Raw genomic sequence first — 26,156 nt, forward strand, 5'->3', positions numbered from 1 at the left:
TATTTGGTATGTGAATGCATGAATTAATGGATATTGAAGTTTAGTCTTCTCTATCTGCTTTCTCTAATTCAATTCAACAGACCCTCATTAATTACCTCTTATTTGGCAAGCATTAAAGCATTGGTTTTTTGTTTTTTGTTTTTTGTTTTTTTGCTGGGGAGGGTTCTGCATGAGATTCTCAGCAACAAAGATACCCACAATAGATGGAAGACTGGTTACCTCAAACTCTTTTTTTTTTTCCTTGAGACAAGGTCTTACTCTGTAGCCCAGGTCAGAGTGCAGTGGTACAACCATATTTCACTCAAACTCCTAGGCTCATGTGATCCTCCTGCCTCGCCTCCCAAGTGGCTGGAACTACAAGTATGTGCCACTAGGCCTGGCCAATTTTTCTTATTCTTTTTAGAGACAAAGTCTTGTCATGTTACCCAGGCTGGTCTCGAAAATATGGCCTTGAGTGATTCTTCTGCGTCAGCCTCCTGAGTTGCTTGGATCACAGGCATGAGTCACCACACTTGGCCCCTCAAACTCTTATTTTTGTTTTTTTAACTTCAGGGTATTATGAGGGTACAAACATTTTGGTTACATTTTATGTCTTTGCCTCTCCCTAGCGAGGGTTAGAGGCATGCCCTTCCCCTCTACAATGATCAAGGTGTCTTTTAGTTGTGAGTTTACCCCACCCCCACCCCTTAATCCCTGTTGGTGGGCCCCTCAAACCCTTAATCATTCACGGTAATTACAGAACCTGTAGTTTATTTGTTTATGATTTCTATGCTTCTTATAATACAAAGAATGGAAGTCACTGGTTGATTTCTGAAAAACCTGCAGCTACCACTTGCACATGATGTTTTATGCCGTGTGGTGCTGAACAAAATACTATTTTAGAAGTAACCTCTGTATGTGAACACAACTGCAACATATGTAAGAAAAGTCATGAGATACAGAAAAAACCATGGGGCTAGGACAAAGGCATAAATATGTCTTCAAATCTGACATTTATGTTTGGGGTAACTTTGAATAAGTCACTAATCCTTTCTCATCACGATTTCCCTGACGTGTTGAATGAAGAACGCTAATCTTTTGTCACTAAGATGATGAAGGGATTAAATCAGGGAAATGCACTTAAAGTTGCCTGAAAGATATAACTTTCCTACTCCTTCGAAGTACAGAATAATAAGTGACTTACTCAAAGTCACACTACTAGTAAAAGATGTTGGGATCCAGAATTTTCTAACTCCAATTCCATTAGTTCTCTCTTTAAGCAACAGTGTTTTTTTTTGCCCATTCTTACTGAAAACACACAGTTTCTAGCAACCAAAGAATACCTCAAAATGTATTATGTCACAGATAGAGGCAGATTGCACTGACAATTACCAAAATCCTTAACTTTTTTTTTTCTTTTCTCTATTGCCAGGAATTGTTGCCAAGTGATGGTTCCAAAGGGGTCCAAAGGTAAAAGGATGTTTGTTGACTCTTTCTAAACCTATCACTCATTCTTCCTACAGCTGCTTGTCTGATCAGTCCATGTTCCCAAAGTGTGAAGTCAGTTCTGTTGGGTTTTGTTTTCTATATTTAGAGGCAAATAAAATGTTACAAGCTTCATAGTCTTCATGTATGTAAATAATCTGATATTTGATGAGGAAATTCTAGAACGTTCATTTTCTCCAGTGTTAGTGGACATTATAATATCCAAAGAAATCCAATGTGAGGGAATCAGGAAGCTGATATATAAATTAACCCTTCCTTCTTTTCTTAGGAGTTTTTCATACTTGTGCTAAGCTTTAAGCATCCTCTTTTCCATAGAAACATTCTTGCTCCAGTCTTTCCCACTCCAAAATATATGATAAATGCCTTGTTTACTCCATTGAGCATCTTGATAAATACCATAATACCGGATAGACTGGATTTCCATAATTCCATGTTGCAAAAGGAAAGTGCTAAACTTAGCACCTCTACACCTGTTATACCCCAGGTGCACACTACGGTCAGTGTGGCCATAAGCAAGTCACTTTACTTCTTTGATTCTCCTTTCCTTTGCAAAACCAGCATTGGAATGTCTCTTCTCAAATGTCAAGGTATTAGTGAGGCTTCCCTGACCAGCCTTTACAAGATAATAACCAGTCCCCTCTGGCACTCCTCCTCTTCCTTACCCAGCCATCAAAATCTCTGCCCACATGCATTGAAGTGGGAGCAGACAGACAATAAACACATTGTCTTTATTTTGGTTATTGATGTTTACCCAGCCCCCAGACCAGTAGCTGACACATAAGAGCCTTTCGGTAAATTTTAATAATTGTAATGACTCAAAGCATACTTTCCTCCATGAGCTTGTTAGAAATTACTATGGTTTGAATGTTTGTTCCCTCCTCAACTCACGTGAAAATTTAATTGCCATTATAACAGCATTAAGAGGCAGGATCTTTAAGAGGTGATTAGGCCATGAGGGCTCTGCCACAGTGAGTGGATTAATGCCATTACCACAGAGTGGGTTCCTTATAAAAAGATGAGTTGCATCCCCCTTTTGTGTCTCACCCTCCCTTTGCCCTCTTGCCATGTGATGCCTTATGATGTAGCAACAAAGCCATCACCAGATGTCGGCACCTTGATCTTGGACTTCCCAGGTTCCAGAACTGTGAGAAAACAAATTTCTGTTTATTATACATTTCCCAGACTGTGGTATTCTGTTATAGCAGCACACAAATGACTAAGATGGAAATTCTCTATAAAAATAAACATATACAAGAAATGACGATTTTCAGACCTCTTCTGAAGATGCATAGAGAATTAGAGCTGGCTTTTCCCACCTCTTTGCCCTAAAATTTCTGGCCATGGAATACTCAAGAGCCAGAGCAGTACTGCCCTACTTAACAGGGAGTTGGAAGGTGTAATTAATTTATGCCTTTGCAACATTCTGAATACCTTAGAATCAAATTACTGTTGTGCTTATTCTCACTCTTACATAAATATTTGCACATATGAAAATTCAGCACCTTGACATTTATTGAAATAGTTGCATGGAAAAATGAGACCAATTGACTTAGAGATAGGTGTCGGTCGTCAGCACAGAGGAAAGCCTCCCACTGTCAATGCAATAACTACAAGTAGTGCAGCAATATGTAGAAACGTGAACCATCTGGGAGTGGGTGGGTTGAGGGTGACTCTAAAATACCACTTCCTGGTAGGCTGCTTCTGGGTCTGAATGCACATCCTGGGCCCTCTGGTCCTATAATCTAGGGCTGCTCCACCAAGTTAATAAGGAAGGTTTTTGTTTTGGATATTCAATGTGAATAAGACTCAATTTTCCACTCAAATTCGTTTACAAGACAATGGCCTATGTTACCAGTAATTTTTAGTTCTGGTGTGACCCAGAATTGAGAATTGCAGGATCTGAGGGAGTAATAGTTGGGATAATGCCCTTCAGTGGAAATTCTAACTTTGACAAGTAAGGGATCTTTCATAGTTGAGTGGAAACTAGGTATTGGGTGCTCTGAATATCTCAATTTGAACCCAATAAGAGCTCTGGAAAGTAGCTATGATTATTTGACCTTAAGATATAAAGAAATAGGATCTCAGGAATATCTAATATCTTAGTCAAGGTCATGCAGCTAGAAACTGTTGGGAACAGAAGTTAAACCTGACCCTGGCTCTAGAGTTCATATTCAGGACTTCACACATTGTGTTGTTTCCCCTGAAATTCTAAACCATATTATCCTCACCTTGAATCCCTTGCTCCCGGAAATAATGACCACTCAGAGGCTTCATTTTGTTAAAAATAGATGTTTACGTGTAACACGGGGCTTTTGTTTGTCTTGCTTCTTTTCAGCAAATTTTTCAGTTACTTTAGCTGACAGTCTTCAATAACTACTTTCCAGAGTGTAGGAGGCATATTACTTTAGAGTTCATGTGAAATGTAAATAAGACAAATCCCATTTTTAAATGTATTTTTCCCCAAGTCTATTTTCAAAGGTTATAGCAAATGATGTCATTTCAGAATAGATTCCATTATGATGATTTCAATATTTGATTGTTGCAATTTGGTACAACTGGTGGATAGCAAATGGAACATGGTGGGTGGGGGTGGGTTATTTCCTTCTAAGTATTGTACCCAAACTAAAGAAATGTTACATAGAGTGAGAGAAAGCACACAACTGGTATGACATTTATAATCATTTTCTCAATACCTGCACAATCTCTTGTGCAGTTATGCCATAAGGGAAAGACATTTAAATATATAATTTTGTAAAGTTCATAAAACATGGTTGTTAAGACTGCTACTTTGATATTAGGTAGGATCTAAACTCAAATGACTTAACTAAAGTCACAGAGAGAGCACAAAGAATTAACTTTGCAGGGTTGTTTCTTTTCTTGACCCCATTTTGCTAAGGAGAAACTACGAACCCGCAAGGTTCGTTCTCAGATCTCTTAATTACTAAATGTTTTACCAGCTGTATCATGGTACTGTGTGCCTGGCACACAGTGTTTTCTATCATTACTATTTGTGTCTGGGGTCGCGAATTTATTCTGTGCCGAGAACGAGAGCAAGAAAATGAAATTCGTAGTTCGCTTCATTATGTAAATATTGTCATTTTAAAATTTATAGCTCATGAATGTATTTGTTCATAAATAGCACAATTAGGCAATCTCAATTCCTGTCTTTAAGAGATCCGCAGGTGTCAGGTTGCGAAGGTGGCTTCTAAAATAGATAGTACCACGGCAACAATACTAAAGTTAATGGGATGGAAAGGAAAGTTCCAATAGTGCTCTGTCACACACAATAAAACTTTACTGCACATCGAAACTACTTTTAAAGAAATTCTCTAGATATTAAAAAAATCTGTCTAATTATGGCTGTGCTTACATTCAGCAACCAGTTCAACTTTGTTAACCTTATGAATGCTATAATCACTAATTTACTGAATCCCAAATTTCTGATCCTTGTGGTCATATAAAACTGCCTACCTCATAATAAAACTATCACGCTTAAAATTCTAAATGGCAAATTACACATAATCACAACTTGTAAAATGACTCTGGTATAATTCTTAAATCATTTTTTTAGTGTTTTCTTTGTTTTATTTATATAGTAATATGCTCCTTAGATTATGCCCATGAGAACTCAAAAGTTGTGTCTTTCATTTGTTCTATACAATACCAAGCACATAGGATTGTGAAAATTTTACTTATTCTATAGTTATTTATTTTAAAAATATGGGTATAAATAAACATTCATTTTCATATTGTAACTACATAATTGTCTAACTATAAAAAAAAACCCTACAGACCAGTAGTTATATTCAAAATTTCTTTCAAATTAGAATTTAGCTGTAAGTGGAAAATCTCACAGGCTTTTAAAGTATGAAGAACTGATTCTTTTGGGGCTGTCTCTTCTTTGCATGTAGCTCCATTTTGGACTCTCCCACCCAACATTTCTGAATCCTCCATATACAGATAAATCTAAACTAATTATACTGGTTATTCAAAAACATTTTATTTTCTGTTCCACTTTCCTTTCATGAAATCCAACCCAATTATTCAAAAAATAGTAATAATAATATATAATAACAATAAATCAACTATCTCATTGCCTTACATGTTTCCTTTGTGGTACCTTGGGAAATAAAAAAAAAATTATGCAGTTGATGTAATTTTGTTATAATTATTTATGATGGCATGACTCCAGTTCTTTAAGGTCCATGAAGTCAGGTCTATGTTTACCTCCTCCATCATTTTGTTCCTGAGAAGGGAAGTATCTATTTACTTAAGTAAATATAAACATCAATCTAAATGAGGGCATCAAAGCATTTAGTGTGCCTTTCTTGCTTCTATTTCTAAATTCATTGACTTTTCATTGCTTATTTTCTCTAATCTTCTCCATTTGTAGATAGAACCCTACTGAAGTAGAGTACAAAATCAGACAGATGTGATGTAACTTTTACTACCTGGATACTTTTCAGAAGCTAATTTTCCCACAGCCTTTGTTTCCTTATATGCAAAGTGAGGATCATACCACCCACTCCACATAGTCACTAAGAAGAGTATTAAAATGGCAGAAAGTAGGTGATAAATAAATGGTATCTTCCATTTTCAGAACAAAAATGCAATAGACCGGGATGCTCAGAGTTATGTTCTACTGCTATGAATAAGAAATCATTGCTTCTAGAGGGAAGAAGAGACACAAAATATCTAAAGAAGATACATTGATATTGTGGGCTATTCTTATGTAGAACCTATGGGCACATCCTTATGTACCTGGTCTCCTATCAACAATGTCATAGCTACTGTTTACAAATAACCAGATGCTATTATATACCAAACATGACATGAGATATATTCTCAATTACTAGGAAGCTTCTATTTTTTTTTTTTTTAATCTAGAATCCCTTGGGATCTGAAATTAACTACATCTAACTCTTTCTGAAGAAGCCCATTTTCTAACTAGGTTCCTTCTTAATTTGTTTGTTGATTCAATCATAACATGTTACTTGAGCAATTACCATGAGGCAGACACAGTGGTAGGCACTATCTAGGACCCCTGTTCTTATGGTAGAAACTACTTTTTAAAAAGTCTTTCTCAGAAAGCAAATTTATGGTCTCATGTTTTAGCCCAGAGGAAATTATTTCATAGAAATGTTTCTGGAATTTGACTTTACCAGGAAATGGAGTATTTATCTCCTCCTTCTACCTCTATCCTTTTAGCAGATTCCTACTGATGAATCAGAATCTATCTCAGAGACCACCTTTGGCTTTAAAAAAAAGTGGTCTCCATTGTTACTTAACACCTTCCTCTGAGTTTTCAGTAACTATATATGTGTACGTGTGCATATAATATTTAACTCTGTTAAACAAAAATATTAGATGATCCTCGTTCTTAGAAGCTATATCTAAAGTTACCTTTGCTACAACACTTAATTATTGAGCACTGTGGATTTCTGAAGGAATATATTCAACATAGTCTTGAGCTCTGGGGATGCAGATTTAGGCCATAGGAATAGAAAGGAGGGAACTACACCAATAAATGCAAAAGGTTACTATATCTAAATCTTTCCATCCATTTATCAATCTATATCTGTTATCTATCTATATACACATATTTCTGAGTGTACAAGGTGTTATTGCAAATTTACATCTCTTGAATATTGGTCAATCTTTGATACTCAGGTAAACATGCTTTCCTTTGTTATCAATGAAAACAAACTTTTGTCATTCTTCACCAACGCATTTTGAACTAGCTCAAATGAAACTCAGACCTAGATTCTGAAGGGGAGAAATAACATTACTATAGGAATAGAAAATACCATGTAACACTGCAGAGACATAGTAAGCTTGGAAAAGAACTGGGTGTGGTCATGTTGGATGGATGTTATTGGGGAATATGTTTTTTTGCTTTTGCTTCCCAAAGCACCCCAGTGTAACAGCAGGTGTTACATGTTGAGGTGTCTGTGTGGTTCATAGTCTTTCTGTTCATCACGCACATACAAAGACCTTGGTTTCTCCCAATATGCATTCCTGTGACTATAGCTGTGGTCAGCACTGGACAGCTCCCTGTGGACTTACAAATGGTTTGCCCAAAAGTATAGGTCACATGACAACCACGCTACTTCAAGCTTACCCAAACATTTAATAGTTCTATGTGCTTGGGGTGGGGAGATTATTTTTAATAATCATAAAACAATTAATATGACCACAGCACTTACTCAACCTACTTCATTTCCCACAGGAGATACTAAGCAGGAAAATGAATAATTGTTAGGTCAATATGTGCAGGCAACCAGCTGTCACATTCATTGGCATATGAGGACTTAATCATCATTAAACTGGAGAAGGATGGGGTTTGTTGGACACACATATCTGTACTTAATGAGCAGAGAAATATTACAAATTTAAAATTAAATTTTGTCATCAATATTATCATCATTTAGTTTGGGTATTTCAAACAACTCAATAAAATGTAAATTTAGGGACTATTACTTTATATTCAAATTATTCACTCATCAATGTATTAATCCATTAATTTCTCCAACAAATATTTATTGAGATCTATATATTTCAAGCATTTGTCACCTGTCTGATTTTGGCTATATCATTTAATCTCAAGGATCCTCATAGTTTTTATTTTTAGTAAGATATTTTAAAATAGCTATTCTACCTGGTATAGGAATTAAATAAGAGTACAAGCAAGTATGCCAGCCAGTGGCACATAGTTTGTTGCTGCCTACAATTTTTATTCATTGTCCGCTAGTAGTTCTTATATCTGGAATGTAAAGAACATGAGAAAGACAATTGTCTTTCTCCACACTTCTGTCCTGAAACAAGCAATCATGCAGTGCTACTTTTTTTCTTCTCTTTAGATGTCCTGAATGTGTGAGTTATATTTGAAAGGAATGTCTCTCTGCCTATCTTCTTTCTTCAAAAATTATAGAAATCTATACATTTTACTGTGTAATAAAAAAAAAGGAAAATGGATGAAGAATACATTAGGAGGATATCCCCGCAGGTGACAAAATCATTCTTTGGCTTTCTCCCAAATCCTCCTGCATATTGGCCTTGTGCCTGATTTATCCAGGGAAATCTCCTGTTCTATACCAGGAGACTGAGAAGGAACTGCACATGTTACAGAAGCAACCACTCCTGCCCCTTCCCGATACCTGGCCACCCATTTCATGTGAGGGCATTCTCTGGAGGGGGTGTGTGATTTTTTAAAAGCGAATCATCTTTGCAATAGATGGAGACACATCTTTTGATCAGAACTTGGCATGGACAGATTTCCTTCGTTCCCTATGATATGACTGTCCCAGGTAATGGTAATGCCAAATGCCTGTAACTCCTGCTTTTTGAACTTTTAACTTTATTTATTTTTCTTATCTTTATTTTTAAAAATTTTATTTCAGAATATTACAGGGGTACAGACGCTTTGGTGACATACAGAAATTCCCTTTGTACTGCCCGAGTTACAGGTACAAGCGTGCCCATCCCCCAGGCAGTGTGCCCCTTTAGGTGTGAATTTACCCATCCCCTCTGCCAACACCTACCTGACACCCTATGAATTTTACTTCCCATATGTCATATCAGTGTTCATCAATTAGTACCAATTTAATGGTGAGTATATGTGGTGTCTATTTTCCCATTCTTATGATACTTCACTTAGAAGAATAGGCTCCAGCTCCGTCTAGGATGACACAATAGGTAGTTTACCATTTTTTTTTTTTTTATGGCTGAGCAGTACTCCATGGTATGTGTGTGCTTGTGTGTATGTATGTGTATGTGTGTGTATATATATATATCACATTTTATGAGTCCACTCATGTATTGATGGGCACTTGAGTTGTTTCCACATCTTTGCAGTTGTGAATTGTAGTGCTATAAATATTTGAGTGCAGTTGCCTTTTTTATAGAATGTCTTTTTTTCCTTTGGGTAGATGCCCAGTAGTGGGACTGCTGGATCAAATGGTAGCTCTACTTTTAATTCTTTGAGGTATCTCCATACTACTTTCCGTAAGATTGTACTATTTCGCCATCCCGCCAGCTGTGTTCAAGTTTAAATTCAGCAGTTTTAATAGAAATGAGTGGTCTGTATTTAAAATGACCAAAGTATTTTTCTACCTACTATCAGTGCAAATAGGTTTAGGTTGTTCTAAGAGTAAATGTCCTATCAAAAATATCATATTGTGTTTCATTGAATACAGGTAAAAATAGAAAAATTAATAATATTAAAGATTTTCTTGGCATGGTAGGCTCATGCATATATTTCTAGCCCTTGGGGAGGCTGAGGCAGGGAGATTTCTTGAGGCCAAGAATTCTAGACCAGTCTGAGCAAGAGTGTGATCCCATATCTACAAAAAATAGAAAAATTGGCCAACCATGGTGGCACATGCCTGAAGTCCCAGCTACTTATGAGACTGAGGTAGAAGGATCACTTGCAGTGAGCTATGATGATGCTACTACACTCTAGCCCAGGTGACAGAGTGACACCCTGTTTAAAAAAAAATATTCTTACTTTATGAAGATCAAAAGCAAAAGTTGGAGCATATATATTTTTCAATATCAAGAGTGATTAAAAACAGTATTATTGTCAGTGTTATTGAAAAGTGGATACTTAGTAATAAGAGGTCAAAGCACTTATCCAAAATCACACAGAAATTAGTGGAAAGGTTTGGATTTCTAAATTCTAGCCTTGGTTTATTGTATGTAGAAAAATATCTTCAAGTAAAAATTCTTCTGATAGCATTGAGGAAGTGAAAACTATTTAATTTCTCAATATCACCCTGATCACTAATTTATTTTTTGCCCTGACCACATATTCCTTTGATTTGCTCTTCCTATAAGACCTTATTTAACAGTTCTCCTTACTCCACATCCTGTATTTGCTAACCTCCCATCAGTTTTTCAGAACATCTTCTGTATCACTACCCTAAAAAGGACTTTCTTGATCTCCATACAAGTTTGCTTAGTTGTCATTCTCTTCCATCCTTTTGTCATGAACCCTACATCATGTAGTATTTATCATATACAACAGTTCACCCCCAGTGCCTAAAACATGATGACATGTAGATGTCAACTGAATATCAAATAGTGTGAAATATGAAGTCATCCTCACCCATCCATATACATTCCAGCATGTTTATCTGAATTCTTCTTTGCAAAGGTTTGCACTAGGCAAATTCTTTAGCCAGTCCCAGTGGTGGTAGAAATGATAATCTATGCAATCCTGATTAAAAAGAGACGCTGTGTGTTTTCAATTTATCACTTTGACTCAGAAGGCATAAAAATGACTCAATTCCATGAAGGCATTCCTTGAAGACACCATGTATTATCTTGATTTTTCTAAAAGAGAACCATTCATTACCTGGATTTTTTTTCCCAAGGAGTATTTTTTACTTAGCTCATTTTTACAGGTTCCACTGAGACAAATGTTATTTGTATCCAATGAAGAAAGATGGTCTGAGTTTCAGGAAAAAAAGGTCAATGAATTAACTTAGTTTATTTTTAAGCAGGTCATTTTTCATACTCTTGCTTGCCTAGAGCAAAGTTTAGACTGTCCCGAAACTTTACCTTGGTTTCTTTAGATAATTAAGCATTTGTTATTCACTTGCCTTGCATTTTATTTAGACTTTCCATATTCAATCACCCAGGTTGGACTGCAACTCTTTTTTCATTGCTGTCCTCAAATTAGTGCCTCTTAAATAAATGCCACATTTCTCCCTGTCTATGCTCAAAATGTTATAAGCAAACATATATTAGGGGTGATGGGGAGAAAAAAATATGTATTTTTGGAATACAAATAAGCTATTTTCAGCCTTTTGAAGCACCACAATAAAAGCTATTTATAATAATGGCAAATGACTATGGCCTCACATCTTCTCTGACATCACACTGCCTCTTATCCTATGGATAAAGAAGGACTGATCCTGCTTCCGAGTTCTATGGCTTTCTTTCCAAACCAATGACATCCCCTGGTATGAACAATGCTGGCTTGGAAGTCAAGTGGAGATACAAGAGAATGTCTTAAAATTGGGGTCTGGGATCAGACAGACTGACTGAATCTTGCTTCAAACACCTTAATCAAGAAGCACACCAAGTCAGACTCTCTGTTCTCTCTTCAGCAAAACTGAGATGACATTAATACCTACCTCAAAATAGTGTATGGCATAAATTAAATTAAATTTGATAATGCACATAAGCCTAATCAGCACAATGCCAAGAATATAACAAATGTTCAATAAATGAGGTTGCCATTGTTTGTGTTCTTGTTGTTTTTATTCTTTCTGTTATTACAATTTAACAGAGAAATCAATCTAAAGGTGGGGGACACATTTACTCTCTCTGAAATGAAGTTCGTTCATTTGCAAAATGGAGATAAAAATTCTTCCCTCTATAGTTTGGTTCAGCGCTCTGTCAAGCCTAGAGGAGTATACAAGCACAGTATTTTTCTTTCCATTTATTGTTACTGTTACTTTTATTAGTAGTAGTAGTAGTACTATACAGTGACCCCTGGGAAGACATTAATAACCATTCCTTCCTGGTATTGTAGCCCCTGAACCGTTCTATCTCCTTATGTGATTTTCTAGAAGTAAATCTGCACAAGAGTTTATTATATTCTCAAGGCTCATTTTTGCAAGTACCAGAATAGCACTGTGTTGCCTAGACACTTAAAACATAGTCTGAGATTTGGAAATGGCATGAATGTTATGAATTTCAAACAAAAAAATCATATCTGAGGTTAATATGGTGTCTTTCCATCAGAAAAACAGAAGGAGTATGTAATGGAAACCAAGTTGTATTCACTAGCTAGTTCCTCTCCTATCTTCTGCATTAATTATGGAAAACTTTTCTCTCTCTTTCTATTAATTCTTTCTTCCCTCCTCCTTCTCTGTGTTTTTGCTTCATTCCTCCTTCTTTCTTTGCTTTCTTCCTACTCTCCATTCCTCCTTCATTCCAAAGTACTTATTGAAAGACTTCTAGGAGCCAGACATCTCAAGGCATAAGGATGCAAAATCAACAGATGAGACAAAGCCTCATTTCTTCCCAGACCATACGCTCTAGCATGGGGACTGACTTCAAAAATATATAAAGAAATCAATAAACAAGATAATTACTGATTTTGTTAAGCTCAAAGGAGAGAAAATAAACAGAACAAATGGCATATCTGTCTGTGGTCTTAAGCTGATAACCAAAACAAGAGAAGGAGCTTTCCCCAAGATGTTATAGCAACAGAAAATAATTCCATAAACTGGGAATGTAACAAGCAGGAGACAGGAGAGCATATGCCTTCCAAAGTCCAGAACTCTGTTCTTAGCATTCTTCGGAGGAAAAAGAAACACATAAATGATTTATCTGTCTTGGTCTGGATTCTTTTCCTTGTTGAAAATGTTCTGGCATCAAGGATGGGCTGACAGTGGTGAATGGGTGATCTTCCTTATAAAGATCATGAACGTGATCACATCATGTAGCCTGTTGAGGGTGTGTTTGTTGGTACAGTTTTGATCACTCTAGCTATAGATCTGACCCTGGCTGCTATGATCAGAATCCCACCATACAAAGGAACTGGAAGATGACTCATCATAAGTGTAATGTCCACTGATATTCAGCCAACAATTTCTGACCCGGGTATGCCTAGTTACTTCCTGAAGTCCTGGACAGAGAGCCATCTTGTTAGACACTCTCAGAGGCACATGGCTGTACATAACGAGCCTTCTCATCCCTGGTATTGACTTTATTTTGCTAGGATTTGAATTCCTGGATGAAAACTAGTTGGCACTCTCAATGTTCTGATACAGAGCATGCATTTTTAAAATCGGTGTACCTGTGATTACTCATACTATCAGTTAATTCACCAAGCACTTGCTAATCCTGCATATGACAGTTTTGAACATCACATTTGTTGATTTGATAGGGTAAGAAGTTGTTTTCTCTTTTGTGCTGATACACATGTTGTGGAAGCCACAGAAGCCATACTTGGATTTCCCTGCCACGGAGTATAGTTAGCTTAGATGCTGCAGCTGACATACCTTCAGGATTAGCCTCAGGATTCAAGCTAGACCTCGTTTTTCCTAGGACATCCTGTCCAGTGACTGAGCATGGTGGGTTTATGAAAGCTTGTCTTTGTTCTGGGGACCCCATGGGTTTGGCCAAGATGTTGTCAGATCTGCATTGCCTTATCCTACTTTTTCTCCTCTTTCCTAGCATGGGTATCAGATCTGAACTGAAGGACTTCCCTTCCCAAGCCCACTTCCTGCCTCTTTTGTCTTTCACATTCATAAACCAATAAGTCACTTGCACTCCTACATCTGTCTCAGTAGCTACTTCCCAAAGGATCCAACTGATACAAATCTTTGGGTCACTAGACAGAGTAGTTCATTTCCATATGCTTATAAAATTAAAAATTCAAATGTTCAATGTTCTTTATACATTTTTCTATAATTTTCTAACATAAAAATTTTAAACAATGTTCTCAAGCTGTTTCTACACAGCTCCTATACCTTCTTCTAAAACACACATGCACACTCATATCAGACTCAAAAAATATTTGAAAAAGAGAGAAAAGTCCTCAGAGATAGAGTCAAATTTAGATTCTGTGGAAATAACGAACACTTTCTGCTTTCATCTGAACACACTCAAGCGTAATTATGCAGGCATGTACACAAAAATGTTTATATTTCACTCATACATATTTATGTTTCAGCTAAAGAACTTAGGCTGACTCTATTGATTATTGAATTTAGCTTCCATTTCCATTTGCATTGTGTCTGCTTTAGTTAAAAACCTCAACTTCATTCACCCAACATTTATTAAGCAACTACTATGTGAATTCTTCTAATGTCATTTCTCCCCATTGCATTATCCATAATAGTGCCTGAATAAATGTTGTGAAACATAAAAGCAGACAATTTTATATCTGCTGTCAATTTGGAAATAATAAAACTAAAATGGATGTGTGTTGAGAGCGATACTCATTCTGCCAGGTGGAAAAGTAAATATTAAATATTGCTGCAAATATTTATTAAGCAAATGGCAATACATATCAAGCAGACTTAAAACTGTCCAAATCTTGTAACTTAGAAGGGGGCTTTTATTATCTATATCTCATTGTAATTTATTCCTATAATACAAATTATTTAAATGCCATTGCCATGTTTTCTTTATTTATGTTGAAAAAAAAAATCTGCTTTCCAAAATGGATACTTGGAAGCTAAGACTACCCATTGTGATTTTTTTTCTCAATATATTTAATTCAGAGCCTGGCACATAGTGAATGTTCAATGTATATATGCTAGATTAATATCTATATTTCAGTGGGAATACAAACCAAAAGACCCAAGTGAACAAAGAGCAAGGAGCCAAGAAGCAAAGGAGAACCTATTTAACTTCGCATAGGCCATTGACACATTTCTGTCTTACAGAATCCCCTGTGCGATGATTATTGTATATGGAAAGTGAAATTGAGAGAATTCTGACAGCAGCTTTGCAATGAAGGACCTGGATGTGAGTCTGAACTCTGCTTCCAACTCTGCCACTGTGTCTTTGGTCAAGGAATATAGGACATCTCCAGACGTTTTCCCCCTTAAACCCCAGAGCTGACCACCTGCTCTGTCCCTTCCTCAGGCTCATCAAGGTGCACAAATGAGATAAAGTTTAAGACAGACTTCTTTCTTGGCTGAGGAAGGATATATAACTATACCCCTAATTAATGCATTTTACAAGAGTTCTTTCCTGTTTCATAAATCTAAATTCAATTTTAAGGCATGACCTATTTATATATAAATGTATTTTTTCTCACTAGTAAATGCATGAAGATTTTACTCTTTGAATTAAAGAAAAGCAAAGAAAGGTTTTAAATTTTTAATTTAATTAATAATTGACTTCATGGTAAGTCATGGAAATTTATTTCAATAATTCTGAACACTCATGAATCAAAGAAATAATAATATATGTATGTGTGCCTGTACATTGAATTTTTCTCTTTGGAAATTTGCAGACAAAACTACCAGACACAGAAGAAAAATACATATAAAAGAAATTGTTTTTAGTAATAATTGTTCTTAATAATAATGTTTAAAATTAATAGTATTATTCTTAATGATAATTTTTAAATGAGCTACAATAAAACTCCATAGGATTTACAACAGTCTGACAAAATAGATTTACTCTCTTAATATATTATTAAATTAAAACAATTAAAATATTCATCTTCATTTATAGAAACTTATATTTATAAAATTCATTTCCAAATAAGTAAAGAAAAATGTGTTTTTGTTTGTTTGCTTTCTGGATAATTTATTTCATGGTTTATAAACCTGTACTAGTAGATCACAGGGTATTTGCCAGGTTTAATATTGGTCTAACAATATCTTCATAAGAGCTTTAATAAGTAGATATCAGTATTGTGTTTTCCAATGAGAAATCTGGTAGCAAATGTAATAATATCTGGCATGCATTGAATGATTACCCTGTGCCATGCACTGCATGTTTGTTATTTATTATATTTATTTCTTCATCTAATTTTCATTATAATACTATGAGGTTTCAAACCCATTTTATAGATGTGCAAATTAAAACTTTAGAAATATATATAAATGTCACTTGTTAAGCATGGCATAGTCAATAAGTAATTGAATTTATGCTTAAATCTGATATTTAAGACTGTCATATATAAGCACATTTTCCGTTTATTCCAGGATGAAAAATGATGTTAAGCCATCTGTTAAATAGATGATCTTCTACAATGGCTGTACAATTTGTTTTAATCAGTATCAAAATGATCGTCGAGCTTACCATGTACCTCACATTGCACATTCAAATGTTATTGATATAGACAGTGAAATACTTAACCCTGACATTTCATAATCCAAATCCCAAGAAAAGTGTTTCCCTGAAGCAAAAACATGGTAAATAGAATTCAAAATGTAAGCCACAAACCTGTTTCGGGCTCAATGGAAAAATAAGGCTGTCCTTCCAAGATACTGTAAACCAACTTTGCACTGTTTCCGTAAACTGGATCATCAGCATCTGTAGCTGTTACATTAGTGACAGATGTACCTAATAAAAAAGAGGGAAAAAAAAGATAATAATGAATGCATTATTCTTTGAAAAAAGCTAAATTTTGCCAAGCATATCATACAGAAATCTGTGTGTGGAGGGGAAAAAGAGGGAAAGAAATCTCTTAAAAAATATGGAGATATACTGCTCTGTCATAACTTCAACTACAATAAAGTCTTTTGAAAGAAAGAGTATTGCAAGGCTGGAGTACTATATAAAGATGGCCCTTTTAGTATCTGTATTATTTAAGATTCCTTTGTAGCTTTCATTTTAAAGATACCTATTAGATCCATGTGGGCTTGGAGAATATGCAAAGGAATTGTATCAAAGGGATATGAATCATAAGGTTAATAATATAAAATAGCATGTAGCATTTAAGTCTTGCAAAAGTACAACTGAATGTACCTGGAAAAACGGGCTGCTAAAAAAAAATGCCATACAGAAATATCAAAAGAATATTTTATCCCACCTTATTTAATTCTTCAGAATATAAAATTAGATCATAACCACCAATTAATCAGTATGCCTAGGTAATTAGGTCTGTGGATAATAGAATCAAAACCTTTTTTCTGATTAATTTTCTATTTTTTATTCACTCCTTCATTCAACAATTGAGCACATACAGCATGCTTGATGTGGAATATATATATCTATATATTAAAACCAGATCCCTGCACTCAAGAGGTTTAAAATTTGGTGGTGAGAGGGAAAAGGAGGAAAAAGACAAATATGCACAGAAGTTCAGCTGAATGCAATAGCACCGAGTATGGATCCTTCACCTAACCCAGTGAAGATGGGGTGGTCAGTGATGATTTCTGAAGGGAGGGTATGTTTGAATTAAGCTATTAAAGGAATGTGAAGGTTAGGCAAGAGAAGGGCAAGGAAGGGATTCCAGGCAAGAAACCAAGCCTAAGTAAAGGCAAAGTAGTATGAGACACCATGGGAAATTCTGAGAACTGCTGAAAATAGACATTGGAGAAGTCAGGTGTGGTAACAAGAATCATATTCTATGAAGGCAAGGCCAATGTCTTCCTCATCCAGGAAGTTCTGGACACTTAAAGTTGTTGAACATATATTTGCTAGCTGAATAAATGGATGAGTGAATAAATTATCTGATAATTTAATAAGAAATGGTAAGTAGGTATCATAGAGCAGTTGCCTGGAAAGTGGACTCTCTGATCAAGATTTCTTGCAGAATTTTTATTGGGTAGTGTTCATTGAGCAATATTTATGGGGGAGTGAAAATGGACAATATTAGACGGAAGCATTTGTGCTGAGATGCAGTCACGAAAAGACCTTAGTAGACTTCATCAGGGCTCTGGAACTGGGATGCCCATTGAGAAAAATAGGACCATGCCTCTATATTCTAGCATCAAACAATTATGGGATGTGAGAACTCCTCTGAGAATGGAGCCTTGGCTTTTGGCCAAAAGCTGAAGACAACCACAACGTGGTAGCTGGGAGCATTGGTGTTAAGCCAACAATCAACACTCCCAGCCACTGGGGGAAAAATATTTTCATCCTGAAGGGAATGAAGTAGTATCTGAGTAGCACACCTCAGTGTTTGCTGAAACAGTGTAGAACTTTAGCAAGATCTTGCCAATCAAAATCTTTTTGAAGTATTTTGAATTACAGTCACCATATAAGAAAAGGTAATAATAATATTTGTTGAGCAGTTGACAATCCTGTAAAATTAGAATTGCTACTCAGAATGATGACTCAGAGATGCTACAAAATCTACAGTTAGAAAAAAAATGCACTTAAAGCTTCCTTTTGTATAACATATTCCACCAGACACTGTGAACTATATAAATACACATATACACATTTATATATTTACTTTTGCAAGTAACTCTTCAGCTAGCTAGTGAAAATGAACACATGGAAGTACAATGTTTTTTATTAATAGTTATTTAAATATTCCATAGGATGGAGATGAATTGGAGAAAAAATCTTCTAGGTAAGAGGAAGATAGTGAGATAAAAGTGCCAAATAAATTTAGAATGGAAGATGACAGAAAGAAGTCCATCATTAAATTTAAGGCTAGAGGGTCAAACTCAGAGCAGAACATAGAGGACATCTGAACGCCAAGATAGGGAGTGTTGGATTTACACTACAGCACATACAGAAGCTATCTCAATTAAAGACCAATCCTATGCTGTGGGTTACTCCCTCTGTTAGTGGTCCCAGTTTTAACTGAAGGCAGAGATATAGATTAGGAGACCATGCTAATTATGAGGTTACAGTAGTAGTCCAGTTAACAGGGGATGAAACATTAATGCGGGGTAATGACAAGAAAAAAATGGATATCAATTGCTGATTTTCTTGTTTGGATCCCTGTACTACTATATTAGACTTAAACTATATCCCCTCCAAACCTCAGGTGTTGCCAATGGGATAGCATTAACAGGTGGGTCTTTTAAGAAGTGATTAGGGCATATGAGAGCTCCTCTCTCATGAATGGAATTAGATGCCCTCATAAGAGGGCTTAACAGAGGAAGTTCATCGCTCTTGCCATTCCACCTTCCACCATGTGAGGACACAGTGTTCCTCCCCTCCAGATGACACAGCAAGAAAGCCCTCACCAGATGCCGGGGCCTTGATCTTGGATTTCCCTCCCTCTAGAACTGTGAGAAAATAAATTTATTTTCTTTATAAATTACTTAGTTTTAGGTATTCTGTTATAAGCAGCACAAAACAGACCGAGACAGTACAGTAACTATTTCTGTAAGTCTAAAATTAGCCCAAAAATATTATTAAAGAGAAAGAATGAATAGCAAGAAAAAGTTGTTAGAGTAACTGAAAGAACGGACAGAGTTCATACACTTGCTGAGAAAGGGTGAACCCTTCTGTGCAAAAGACCATATAAAAATTCTTTATGGCTTTGTTTTCTTGTCTAGTATATTTACTTTAACTTTTTAAGGTAAAATTCCATTCCCCTATTATTGATAAGTAACACATTCTCAGAAAAAAAGTAAAGTCAAAGTTTAATGCTCAGTATGATATTAAGTTAATGAGTCTGAACGTTCAGTTCCAAAAAATGTCAAGGCACTGGAAAGAGAAAAATAAACAAATTATCAAAAATTCCTGCCATGCTTTCTTTTGGCATTAGCTGATCAACACTGTGGTGTTCACATGGTAGTGATATTCTTTAGTGATTGAGAGGTGGGAGGTGGGTAAACTCACAACTAATGGATGTGGTGAGCATTGTAAAAGGTAAAGGCCATACCTCGAATCATGGTTTGGGTGAGGCAAAGTCATAACATGTAACCAAAATGTTTGTACCCCCATAATATCCTGGAACAAATAAGTAAATAAATTTCCTGTCATTATTAAAATTACCTTCTATGGGTGATCAAATTAAGGAATACCTTCATACAGAAAAAATATTTAAAAATCCAAATATTTTCTGAAGGACAGTATCACCATATATATGTGCAGGGTTGGTGTGCTTGGGCAAAGTAGTATGGAGTTAATAGTTTTGCATATAGAATAGTTCCAACTTGTTTTGAAACACTTATCTGTTTCTTGGGGCAAATCCTTTAACCCATCTTAGTCTTGGATTTAAATCTATAATATATATGAGGATTGCTGTGAAAATGAAACAAAATAATATATCTAGATACCTAGCACAAAAATAACTGTATGCTAAGCCAGTAACTACTAACTCTGCTTGTGTATTAGATTCAACCTTTGAAAAATAGATCCCTGAGGTCTCTTCTAGATCTATGTAATAATAAGATGGAAATAGTGGTGAAGCATTTTTTAAAAAATCTTCTCAGGCAATTCTGATGTAAAGTATAGTTTAAAATGCCTGCAGTGGGCACGAAACTTTTAAAAATTTAACTTCATCCTTTTTTCCCTATAGACATTAATTTTATTGTGATTACTTTGAAGAACTCTTACTCAGATTTACTTAAAGTATTTTTTCATACTGCATAAAGAGTCGTGGAAACTGTTTCACGTTAAATGGAAATAGACATATTTTCTCAGGAGATTACAAAACTGATGATGAGCATATGTAGTTATGTTGATTATTATAATTTCATCTGATCTTATTATGAAAGAAAGTCCATCACATTACCATTATTGATGGAGGAATAAGTGGCCAGGTTTCTACCATCCAAATGCTCTGTGTTTCAGGTTTTCATATGCAAATATAATTATTTTTATCCTGAAAATCTCAAACTTGTGTGTGAGGATCAGATGTAATAATATGAAGTATAGAAGAGCAGCTGAGAAGAGAAATTTGAGTCAAACTGTCTTGAACTGGAACATTTGGTTAATATTTCATCTCTAACTTTTACAAATTCTGTGTCTTTGGCCAAGTAACAAAATTGTTCTAAGCTTCGATTTTCTAATCTGTAAAAAGGAAGGTGATAGTTATTGTTATATCATAAGTTGTAGATATAATTAAATATATTAATTTATGCAAACAATACAGAAGAGTTATTGATAGTAGAAGCTTACTGCCACTATTGTTATATTCTTTGTGTATATAAGTGAAACTGAATAATAAACAAGTCTTTTATAATTTTTAGTAACAGTGGATGTTTTAATTTATAATTATGTGTAGCTTTGCATAATGGTTTATATAGTAGTACATTTATATAGTAGTACATTTCTTCGATTAAATTTGTGGGGAAACACAAAAAGACCATTGCAAATGTAACAATATGTTCATATGCTTAGTAAGAAACTGATTTTGTTAGGAAAATCGCCCAAAAGAAAACACACATACACAATCTCACATTCTTCCATCCAATCTATTTCACATCAGTTTCCTCTTTGGAATAAAATTACCTTGGGATCAAAAATAAAAAGTGTGCAGTGTAGTCAGCACGAGGCTAGGCACTGAGCACATCATTAGTACAAGTTTCTCAAGGTTATTATTAATAGAATGGATAGACTTTGAATGAATGCCAATATCTCCCAGTCCATGCAAATCCCACACAAATCCAAGATGAGCTATTGGGCTGGGATAGCAGCAGGGCTAAGGAAAGCTTTTACCCACATACTCATCTGGGATATTTCTGCCTGATGCCTGGCTTCCTGGAAATCCACATCCTTCTTCAACTTTAGACATCCGAAAATGAAACGACAGCACTACTTTCTGTCAAGGATGATATTTCTCCTAATAGTGATTCAAGACTGTTGATGCACCTGTACCCTGGAATTGATGTGTGTGGAGGTTTTGTGGATACATTTGTCAAATGATTACCCAAAGGGGGAAAAAATGGATGCTTTGAGGTTAATCTTGCTGCAGAAAAGATTGCTAGTCAAGTTGCAATGTAGGCTTCTCCATGGAAATGCATGCAGAATGCAGACCACAGAGGCAAATTGAAAAGTGTAAACCTTGCAGAATAATGTTTCTTCAAAGCGGCAAGTGTTGGTATGTGATAAATAGAACCCTGAGTAATACCCAGGAAATATAACAACCAGGATTCTCTGTTTGTGTTTTCATTTGGAACTGTTTTTGTCCCTTTGTCAAGGATACAAGAGATGCATTTAGCTGGTGACTATAAATTTGACACTGTGCCATTTCTCTAAGAAAGTCCCTATTATAATCCAACTTGATACTGATCCTAATTATAATAATATAGCTGTTGTATTTCCAGCTGTTGTCAACAAAAATGATCCCTGTCACCACAAGTCAGCCTGCTAGTATCAAGTCAAGTATGTGCATGTTAACTCCAAGGTGAATCCTACTTTTATCAAACCTTTTTTATTTATTTTTTTAATTTCTTTTTTGCATTTAGTTTCCTGGTTTAGTGAAATCTGTCAAAGTGCTGTTTGGATTTTAATTAACAGAAGGCTCACAGTATCATATGCCTCTTGCCACACCTAAAAGTTTTCTCATATTAGCAGCAAGACCCACATATTTTCACCCATAATGACAGTAAACACTACAAGTAAAATGAGCCATCAAGGATGTTACACTGTCAGGTTAGAAGTTCCAGTTTGCCAAAAAACTAAGATGAAAGACCTTTGAGAAAATAAGATGTTGGGGTTTGGGTAGTGCAGTTCTGTTAGCTAGGCTATCCTTTTTTTTATGAGCAAGTCAGCACACCAGTTCTGCACATTATTCAGAAAGAAAAATGCTGGTGCTGACACCCTCAGCAGAAGAAAAACAAAGGTTTGGTGCAGCGTAAAAATGTGCACACTGGAAAAAGCTAAAACTCTTATGATGAGAAGAACACAAATGCTATTTGCAAGGAGTCATTTGCAACACATTTTGAGAGAATCAGCATTTCAATAGCAGGTGGGAAAATAAAGAGGTAAAACCTTTGCAGTAGCTGAAATTCAGAAAAATGTGCATTCCTGGACTTCTCTTATCTTCAATTTTTGATTTGACCTGTTAGCTACCCCGTTCCAAGCCCCAGTTTGTACAATCCATGGACAGAGTGTCTGGCATTATCATCTGAAAATGTCTTACTTAAACATTCACACATCCCAAAGATCACAGGCCTAACAGGTCATAGCGATGATGCAACTGCCTTCATTTATTTTAATAAAACTAAGCCCACAACCCAACTTCTGCCATCCTATGCAATATAATAAGTATTGGGGCACAGGTTGCCATGACAACCTTTTTTGGGTTGTTGTTGAATAGCAGAGCAGTAATTTCATAAAACCTGCATAACTTGTTGCCATTTATATAATTCCTTACTAGAAGAGGAAGCTTCTGGCCTTGGATGCTTTAAATGTATCATGCTAAATCTTATTTCTTAGTTTTATGGCACAATGTTCTGGGATACTTCTGTACTTGACTGGTATGTACTCCTACAGGTTTTGTGCTTATTGGTTTCTTGATTTTTGTGTATCCTCTCACCCCTTTAGTTACAACTGATGATAGACCTGATATGCTTAAGGAAAAAAACTGAGAAATAAATGCAGGGAGCCCATGCATTTTTCTCCACATCTCTTGAACTGAAACCATAGTCTTCAATATTCATTTCTCTTGAATGGCCTCAAGCAAATTCCCCCAGTAGGAAACATGGCCTATATTTACCAGTATTTTTCAGTTTCACTGTTTCATTACAGAAGACACATGCCAAATGTCCAAACCTCCAAGGGACACCTTAGGGGGGTCTTTATAGGATGAGTAAGATTAAACACGGATCAGTAAAACTTAAGGCTTTTTATTTAAAACCCTAGATATGGAGATTTCTTCCCCAACCAAGCTCTGGTGGAAATAAATAGTGAAAAATACCATCTGATCATTCAACTGTATGCAGGAAGATAGGAATTCCACTTCTTTATAGGAACTTCTGCTCTGAATTACTGTTGGCTAACTAGAAGAGTGATTTCAGGATGACAATAGAAGATCAAACCCTTCTCTTTGTGTGGGTGATCAATCTTGCCATTTATTAAAGCCAACAGAATAAGAGGCAGAGGCAGCATGTGCTTACCATTTCACTTCAGAAACCTCTCTTTCATGACATATACCACACAATGGAATCCTAAATGATTAGTTCCTCTTCTCTCTTTTTTTGCAAAGGCCTAACTGTTGTTCACTGGGTGTTCTCCTCATGTGCCAACTCTCAGTCGGTAGTGAAATGTTGCTGCCAAATTCCACATGCCCCAAATTGAATTTATTGTGGGAACAGGGACAGATTCTTAACTGCAGTCAGGCGGATGGGCAGCACCGAAATGTATCCTGTCATTTCTCTGGCTCCACGATTTGGGGCACAAATTGGGGAAATAAAATTTAGTTTCCATATTTTATTTTGGAGCATGTAGGGAACCAAACAGTTTTGTAACTTAATGAAACATCACACACACTTAACATTGTGTTTTTAAAATGAGCCCAGAACTTTCTGAAACAATTAAACACTTCAGAAAATGCATTTGAGCACCACAGATGTCTTCTATTCACCCATGCATCATTCCAGCAAACATCTGTATTGTGCACTGGGTGAAAGAAATGGGAAATGTTGTACAAATTTGTGTAACTGTAAAATCTCAGCCGTGTTTACTATGCACGGGGGAACATACCTTCTGCATCCCTCGCAAACAGCGCTAACATGGTGGCATACCCACTGCTTTTGCAAACAGATAATGAGGACAATTGGAAGCCTGGTTGTGAAAACAAATAAGCTGTCTGTTTCACAGTTCCATGTGCATAAATAAACCTTTTTAGAATAGAATGACTCTTTTTTGACACAACAGAAAAAAAGTGTATTTTCTTTTCATAGCTTGCCTATTCCCAACAATCAAGCCTTTGCTAATCTTTTACCTACGGAATAAATGTTTGAGAACTAAACTAGCATCATATATGCTTTAAACTGGCAGCTATATTCATCCTGACCTTGCAAAATGATACTAGTTGTGGCACTTCAGGTGCCCTCTACAATGTATGAGGACTGTAGTAGAGAAACTTTATTCATTCTATTTTATTATATGAACTAATCCATTCATTCACATAATGGCCATTTGCATTGTATGCATTGTGTGCCAGGTACGAAGTTAGACACAAAGAGTACAAAAGTGTGCAGGGGAGTTGGAATTTCTGTCCTGATAATATTTAAAGTCTATTTTAGCAATGCTTTCACGTGGTTTCTCTTTATTGTAGGAAACTGCAAATGTCTGCTAAATTTATTTTCTTGAAGGCAGTATGATGTAGTGGAAAACACACACACACACATACATACATATGTATGCTACAGTCATAATGTTGGAAGTTTCTGTTGACATTATCTTATGAGACTGAGCCCATATTCTACAACCATGACTGGACAGTCTCACACAGCAAGAAAATGTTTTTTTACATCATTAAGGCTCAGCTTCTTAATCCAAAATATGCAACTACTACCACCCACTCATATTCTCATTCTGAAGCTCCATAAATATGACATACAATCTGTATTTCTGCGTGGAAGGGCATTGGTTGAACCACACCACTGGGCTCTCTAGGGCATTCTACTTTATTTATGTTTGATGAAGTATGAATTTAAGGCTAAGATGCATCAGATTGAAATTGTAACTACTATAGTGGCTATTAAGAGTTTGTTCTTTTAGAACAAGCTTACTTCTCCAAGTAAAAGTAGGGACTTTTAAAAATGATAATAGCGTGGCTGCAGTTGCCCTCCCTTTTTGAACATGAAAGACAAAATCCTATGAAATTTCGAATCTGGCAAAGTGAAAAGCCCCTTCATCATTGAGCTATTGGGAAGTAAAAATCCTAGAAAAAACAGGTTTAATTTTGCAATCATTACAAGAACTACAGTTTCAAAGAGATTTAAAAAAATAAGTAGCTACTAACTCATACAAAATATACTATCCTATATTATCCTGCATCCATGATGTAGCTAAAATGAAGGTAAACTGAACTAATCTTCTATTTGGACTGTTCATTATTTTAGCATCTTTTTATTGAGATTCTTCTATGTGTCAAGCTTTCTTTTCGGCACCTAAGATACTGCAGTTAGAAGAGTCTTGCTTTCTTAAAAGACAGACTAGTGGGAAGGTAGAAAATTAAAACAATTAGCTACCAAATGATGTGATAAAATGCTGTAGGTGAGATGGAAACACTGAAGAACACAGGAGGGGCAGATAAACAGCTAAAGCAAAGGCTATTAACATTAGGAGACATTAACATTAACATTAGGAAAGCGTATCAGATT

The 26,156-nt window shown here is 35.8% G+C and overlaps 1 protein-coding gene across 2 annotated transcripts in view; it reads right to left on the minus strand.

Annotated features, from left to right (window-relative positions):
• The window catches only part of CDH8 (cadherin 8), a 359,018-nt gene that overhangs the window by 183,257 nt on the left and 149,605 nt on the right, over positions 1-26,156 (minus strand). For both annotated transcript variants that reach the window (XM_012781565.2, XM_012781533.2), the window contains exon 4: positions 16,411-16,530. In XM_012781565.2, the coding sequence (XP_012637019.1) occupies positions 16,411-16,530 (120 nt within the window). The remainder of the gene's footprint in view (positions 1-16,410; positions 16,531-26,156) is intronic.

The sequence above is a fragment of the Microcebus murinus genome, chromosome 20 (assembly GCF_040939455.1).
Source record: "Microcebus murinus isolate Inina chromosome 20, M.murinus_Inina_mat1.0, whole genome shotgun sequence".
Lineage (NCBI taxonomy): Eukaryota > Metazoa > Chordata > Mammalia > Primates > Cheirogaleidae > Microcebus > Microcebus murinus.